Source organism: Acyrthosiphon pisum, chromosome A2 (assembly GCF_005508785.2).
Source record: "Acyrthosiphon pisum isolate AL4f chromosome A2, pea_aphid_22Mar2018_4r6ur, whole genome shotgun sequence".
NCBI classification, from domain to species: domain Eukaryota; kingdom Metazoa; phylum Arthropoda; class Insecta; order Hemiptera; family Aphididae; genus Acyrthosiphon; species Acyrthosiphon pisum.
The window spans coordinates 108,247,955-108,255,606 of NC_042495.1; the positions used below are offsets into that span (position 1 = coordinate 108,247,955).

General features: G+C 30.6%; 2 protein-coding genes across 2 annotated transcripts in view; one reads left to right on the top strand and one right to left on the bottom strand.

Annotated features, from left to right (window-relative positions):
- Positions 1-797: 797 nt before the first annotated feature.
- On the top strand, positions 798-4,034 carry LOC100168075 (ribosomal protein S15-like). Its single transcript, NM_001136120.1, has 4 exons — positions 798-894; positions 1,597-1,682; positions 1,742-1,979; positions 3,868-4,034. Exons 1-4 carry the CDS (start codon positions 880-882, stop codon positions 3,979-3,981), a joined length of 453 nt encoding a protein of 150 aa, NP_001129592.1. The 5' UTR covers positions 798-879; the 3' UTR covers positions 3,982-4,034.
- Positions 4,035-6,640: 2,606 nt separating this feature from the next.
- LOC100161939 (isocitrate dehydrogenase [NAD] subunit beta, mitochondrial) overlaps positions 6,641-7,652 on the bottom strand; it is a gene marked incomplete in the record, with an annotated part of 2,595 nt that continues 1,583 nt past the window's right edge. The window contains 2 exon segments of the mRNA XM_008180763.2: positions 6,641-7,430; positions 7,553-7,652. Of these exon segments, the coding sequence (XP_008178985.1) occupies positions 7,356-7,430; positions 7,553-7,652 (175 nt within the window).

Consider the following 7,652-nt stretch of genomic DNA (forward strand, 5'->3'; position numbering starts at 1 on the left):
GATACCATCATTGAATTGTCAATTTTCATGGGCCATGGGAGATTTCTAGACACTGAAACTCGACTTTTAAACTTTTCCGTGTACGAAACGAGACCACCAGGCCTTATCAGAAATTCTTATCACAAAATATCTTTCTTTATAAGTGTGGCATTTATAATTCGACTGTGTCTCCAAAATCAGTATTCACTTACAACTAACACGGAGGGCCCGGGGGTCGAACTATATTTTCCATTCTTCAGTTACCTACGCTACCAACGTGGTCGGCAATCCACCGTAGGTTGATATAGGTACGCTTCTCATTATGTCCGCGATTCGATTCCCTACCTATGTGATTTGATGACTGATAGCTAGACAATCGACTGTTCACTTTTTAACAACACAGGAGATCGTATTCACTATTCAGCCTATCCATTTACAACGTTTGTGACGGATTGCTTAAACGTTCCCGCCAAAACGTCGAGCCTTATCTCTAATCCATATCACTAATCTTTATCACAAATCCTAAATTTTCGTCTTACAACTTTACTGTCGCGACTTATATAATAAATATTTCCAATGACATTGTCTCCAAAATCGGTACCCACTCTCAGCGAGTCTAACGGGCCCCGAGTTACACTTAGAGCTATGATATCATAAAATCAGTGATAAACTGATGATACTAGAATCGAATGTAATTTTATTTGGTACGGTAGTTTTTGAGAAAAAACGGTAATTTCGTAGGCACCATACGGTAGTCACGTTTTAAAATACTGGCAACACTGCAGCAAGGTGAGTGGTCTTTCTTTTCGCAATTCGCTGCGAGGTTAGGTACTTAAGTTGGGACGTCGAGTTAAACCTTACCTTCCTCGTTGGACGTGAAAATAAAGACTGGGCACAAAAATGGCCGAAAACACCGTAAGTTTGTTTTATTACAATTTCAACCCTAATGGCAATTCGAAGCGAACGTCTTAGAAGATTCCTGCGTGCATTAAACCATTTTAACCTACAATTTAATAGTATTGAATTACAACAAGACCTTTCGGGGGTCTCTGAAGCTAGCTTCACACGTAAAAACTTTCCTCCCCTCAGAGAGCATACATATTTGAGGGAGGACTTGTCCGTGCGCAATCCTCTGCACAGTCAATTTGTAGTAAAATCAATGTAAGATTCTTTCCCACGCGCTTTCCTTCTTTCCATTAACCTTCGCCCAAAAGTGTATCCCGCCTTTTTCAATGCGTGATGCGTCGAAATTCCAATAATTTTTAACACGTTAAATTGTTGAAGCTCGCTTTACACTCATAACTTTTACCGTGAAATTGAATGGTTTGAAGGCTGGCTCTCACGCGGGAAAAAATTTCCGCCTAAACGATTGAATGGGTTTAAAACTTTTGGAATTTCGAACATTCCACTCGTCCAAAACGCCGAGATACACTTTGAGACAATGTTGAATGGAAATAGTATGCCATTCTACTAAACTCGCCTCCCTCCCAGGTTCCTTTGAAGTGTTGTCAAAGCCCGAGTGTAATTGCCTTTGATTTAACAAATATAGAATGCATTTTTGTTTACTAAACTATAAATGTGTTTATTTTGACTACAGTTTATATGGTTATGTTTTAGGCAGAGGTTGAACACAAGGCTAAAAGGCCTTTCCGTAAATTCACATACCGCGGCGTTGACTTGGACCAGCTTTTGGACATCCAAGGGTAAATTATTATCTATTGGCATGCATATAACATTTTGACTAAATAATTATGTTCTTTAGAGAACAGTTGATCGAGCTGTTGCACTCACGTGCTCGCAGGCGTTTTTCACGTGGTGGTCTTAAGCGTAAAGAGTCAGCTTTGGTGAAGAAATTGCGCCGAGCAAAGAAAGATGCTCCACCAATGGAAAAACCTGAAGCTGTGAAAACTCATCTCCGCAACATGATCATTGTTCCTGAAATGGTTGGCAGTATCATTGGTGTCTACAATGGAAAAGTTTTCAATCAAATTGAAATCAAGGTTAGCAAATTTTACTTTTTATATCTTATATATAATTAACTAGCTGAACCCGTGCACTTCATTGCCCATCAAGTGTACCAACTATATTATGTGACTCAAACTTTGTTCAATTCGTTATTTAATATTCGGTGTATGGTTTCAAAATTAATCTTAACTATTTTCCGTTGCCCGGAATAAAAATTCTGATTTGCAGCAGTACATTATCAAGTAGGCAATCTACCTGCGGTACATCGCGGACCCCGTGCTGTATGTACGTTAGTGTATGATTTAACTCTAAAGTATCAAAGTTATACCAAGTTTGTCGTATTCTACCTACGGTGGATTGATATAATCAATTAATACAAAATCCTAACCTAACCTAACCGTACTAAAATCAGATGAATAAACGCAAACGCTACAAAAAAATTCATTCAAATCGGTCTAACCATTTAGGAGTTCAGTCACAACACACGTACAGTAGAATTATTGCGCTTAGCAACACATTCTGCGATTCATTTTTTTATGATATGAAATCAACAAACATGCCCGATTAACCAATAGCAACCAATATAATATAATGCCCTGTTGCGCCACTTTTGTATTTTTGACATACAAATTTGAGATTTCCTACCTTTCCGGTGGATTTTCCTAAAATTTTATTTCGTAAAAACCTTCTCCTGGCAGTTACGAACATCTTAAAAAAAATTTGAGCCAAATCGGACCAGCCGTTCTCGATTGATGAATTGTTATACATTTTTGTCTCCATTTTTATATATATAGATTATATCTTACATAGGTACGACATAGCAAATATTTGTTTACCAGTTGCAATAGTGTGCTGTTAGTTTTGGCATTAGAGTGAATTACCTATTATAATATTTAAAGATAAGATTATTATTTAGGGCCATACAGGCTTTTATTGATATTAATATTTTTAAGTAAGTTGTGATCACTTTAAAATAAACTGTTGTACACAGATGCAGGCTGGGACAACTGTTCGGCCTGGGAAATCAATATTTTACCTGACCCTTGACATTTTGTTTAAGAGTTTCCTTTTTCTCTCTGGTTTTCTTAGCACCATCCGCTCTTTTAGTTTTAATTTTAAACAACCAGTTGTGAAGTAAATATTAGAAGATCACCAAACAACACACAAGAATAAAATTTAAAAAAAAAAGTAAATAAATTCCCTTTTATGAATTAAGAATGTAACGTTGCAATGAACCTATGAAACTGTACCTATAGTTATAACTGAATAAAGTCATAGAAGCGAAATAATACATAGTAAAATTAGGAATATTAGTAAAAATACATTTTTTTACAGAATTTTAGCTAAATTCTCATACAATTGAAATTATTCTTATGCAATTTACAAAATATACTCTCAAACCATTAACATATCCTAAAAAGTAAAAAAAAATTCTCTAAAAATCAAGTTTTAAAATGATGCTAAATAAAAATTTCATTTTTCATTTTGTTACTGCATAAAACAAATTTTTAGTGCAATGTTTTAGAAAATTCAGAAAAAAATTAAATTTATATTTAAATCCACGCTAGTTAAAAATAATAATTTCTGATAATGCATTGATGCCGAGGGAGGTGGACAATCAATCGAACCAAAATCTAAAATCTTAAACACTTAATATGAACAATTTTTCACACTCGTGCGTTATGATACGAAAATACAAAATATTTATACCAATTTAAAAAAAATATATAATAATAAATTATTTTTGAGCAACGGACCACCGGGAAAATTTTCGTCATCCCACTGGCCCAATCCGCCCCTTGTCATAGGTGTGTAACTGAAATAACACATGCGGGTACAAAGTCCTCTTAAAAATAATTTGTTCCCATTTGTGTATAATTGTGCTCAGCAATAGTATTTTATCATATATGCTTTATTTTTCAGCCTGAAATGATTGGTCATTATTTGGGTGAATTCAGTGTGACATACAAACCAGTTAAGCACGGAAGGCCTGGTATTGGTGCCACTCACAGCTCTAGGTTTATTCCATTGAAGTAAATTATATATATATATATTTTTTTCACAATAAAATAACATGTTGTCTTATCATGTTTGATTTGTTATATCAATTATCCTCCTCCTCCTACTTTTTTTTTTACTTTAAATTTATTTATGTAAATTGATACATTTTTTACAATGTATATCATTGAAAAATTAAAGAAAATAGTAAAGTTAATTTATGATAAGTAACAATGATGAAAAATTCAAACTTTTCGTTGTGAGAAATTAAATTCCTTAGCTTTAAAATATATAAGTAGATGTTGGAATTTTTAGATTTTTTAATATCAAAAATTCTTTTAAAATGTTGAATAATTGATGAGTGACTATAGACGGGGTTGAAGGGTATATTCTTGCATCTAACGATGATTATAGAAACGACTATTATTCTACAATCAACGGTCTAACCTAAACTCTAGGCCGAAGGCAGTCACTTAACAGTCCCAAAATAATACTTATTAGAAAGAATAAATATCAATACTTAATGGTACGATCAATGTTTACAACTTAATTATGTGATAAAAATAATGAAATTACATTCTTAACATTAATTAGGTTTTTTGAAAATTTTGTTTTCCATAAAAAAAAATTAATATACCATGTGTCTGAACTTAAATATTTGAACAATTTGATAAAAACCACATAAACTATACAAAAGATGTAAAAAAAATATGAGAAACGACTTAGTTTTGATTTATAAGTATGTAGTCCTGTAGATATTGAGTGTAGTAAGTCAGTTGATATTAAATTTTTTTAAATGGTAATAAGTGGATGAAAATTATTGGTGGCACCTTGCCACCATAATACTATTAGACTGATCATCTGGATGTGGTTTGGTCTAGTAATAGATACTAGATAAGTTGCAGTTATATACACAGCTAGAATAAAAATTATTGTAAAATCGAAAAATTCTAATGCAGTACATTGTACACAAAGATGATTAGCACACTCACGTTGGACTGCTGGAACTATAGTTACGCTCCGTCAAGTAGTATAATGTCTATGGCTGACACAGAAATGCAGAACAAATAGACTACAATTTATCATATACCCAGTGGCCAGTGCTAGAATTGAAGGAATCTAGAAAAATAAATTTCCAAAGCTGTAGGTACCTATTATCACTATTGGTTACAGCTGTCAAAAATAATTTAAAAAATCTTACAATTTTACTATAGGCAATGGCATTTAAAAAATATTACTAATTTTTACTTTTGACCCCTCAAAGTAACAATACTAGTTCCTACCAGAAAAGATGCTAATGTAAATTATCAAAAGATTTTTACTATCCCAAAAGGTGATGACAGACAAGATATAAAAAGTTGGTAAGTGGAAGTCGCTCTGCTGTTTAGTTGATTACAAGTGGGTCAATGTAATGGATGGTGTTAAATTTGAATTCAATTGTACAAAACCATTGTACACGAAAAACGATTTTGAGCTAAGCCGTCAGCCATTAATATTACTAAGTGGGTATATTTTATGATATTATTGTGATTAAAGTAATTCATTTTAGTATCTACATTTGAAAATTTCATTGTGTGCATAAAATATAATAATATACTCTATAAATTTCATACATACATGAATTTCTTTTGGAATTACAACAAAATAACTAAAATCGTTACAGTATGAGCTGTTTATGAGAATCTTTGTTTCAACCCCTCAATCCTTTTCTATAATAATTGAACATTTTATCATTGTTTCATTACAATAATTGATAATTTTCAATATTTTGAATAAGATTTGTCAAAATTTAAACTTTAAATAGGTACTTAATAATAATCCGTAGTCACAATTTTTTTACAACAACTTATAAGGAATCTTGTACTATATTTTCAAGCTTTTTGACTCAACGAATACATTTTTATTTACATTTATAGAATAAAAAAGAGACGCATAAGAGTTACACTGAAAAACAAAATCGAGTTTTTCTTAAACTGGTTTTGCGTGAAACCAAAAATTTAAAACAAGGTTCTACGTAAGTAGTTATTTCTGTAACCGAAAAATGGATAATGAGGAAAAAATAATAAATGCTCTAGCTGTAATAATGGCTTTGAGCATAAAAAAATAAAGATTAAATGTGGATTCCTATTTACGTAATGTTTAATATCACTAAAATGTATTCATAAAATAAATATCGAAATATCAACTCATTTATTTTAATGCTATATTTTCACATGATTGTTAAACCTACCTAGATATACAACATAGGTTATCTATGGTCGCCACAGTTCGGCTTCAGACAGATACATTTTTAACTACGAAAATTATGGGCATCTGAGACGTCAGATTGGTCCCATTCCAGATCATTTAATTTTTCATACTTTTTACTTATTTTTTAAAATGATTGACAATATTTTTGTGATTTATAGACGACAAAAATTTTATATGTTATACGCATGTTATATGTAGAACAATTACATTTATTTTAATATTTTATGGTTACCAAAAGCGAACAGCACCTAGACTTACGTATTTAGTAGTTGAGTTATGATTTTGACTTAAACACGATGAATTAAAGAAATTCTAAAAAAAACCCGCCACAACAGATCATAGTTTCAAGAACTATTTTGTGGAGGAAGAGGAGAAGGGCTTAATTAAATTCTGCAGTGATTTTATTTTCAAAGAATTTTAATAGTGATTAAATAATAAGTCTTGAACAGTGATAGCTAAATATGATTTTATTTAATACTAAAATACATCAATTAACAATTTGTTGAATAATTTACGATAATAAAATATATTACTTGGTATTTAGCTAACCAATTCTTATAATAAAAACTGATAATAAACTAATGCAAATGATGACAGTGTATAATAAATTTCAATTTATTATTTATTTATATAAAGGGGACTATTCTTAAAGTTAAGCATTAGGTTTCCATACAATTATTTAATATTATTTTAAGTACAATAACAGTATAATAGCAATAATAGTATTATAGACTATAGTATCGTAATATGTTTTAGTGCATTAATTGTAACATTTTTTAATAAATATTATTTCATATAAATCAATATTTATAAAATTGTCTTAAAAGTATTAAAAACACAAAATTACAGTGTCTAGATTTCTAATGGTTCATAAAAAACTTTTTAAATAGTATCTTAATACACATCTAATCAAAATATTTAATATTAATATTTTTTAAATATCAACTTTAATAAATAATGATAAATGAAATAACAACATGAAAGGAAGTATATAAGTTAATGATAAAGTAGTTATCTATTAACAATACATTGTTTTATACATAATGTAATCTATTTCATTAATACTGTGTACAACCGATGAAATTAAGCTAAAATGAGAAAACAAATTATTATTACAGGAAAATTTAATGTTCAACTCTCAAAAATAAGGAAATAATAATAATTTAAACAATAGCCTTTATAACTGCGTCAGTAAATTCATGAGTGCTGCTTGAACCACCTAAATCCCTCGTTCTCACCTAAAAAATTGTTTTAAAACTTTTTAGTATACATGAGAATAAAATTCAACTTATATAAATAATCCAAAACTTACATATTATAATACTAAGTTATATTTTAAATTAAAATTAACAATACTCACTTTTCCTGCAGCAAGCACTTCCCTAATTGCATTTCTGATGGATTCACTGTAATGTTGCAGATTAACATGTCTCAACATTTTAGATGCACACATCAACATC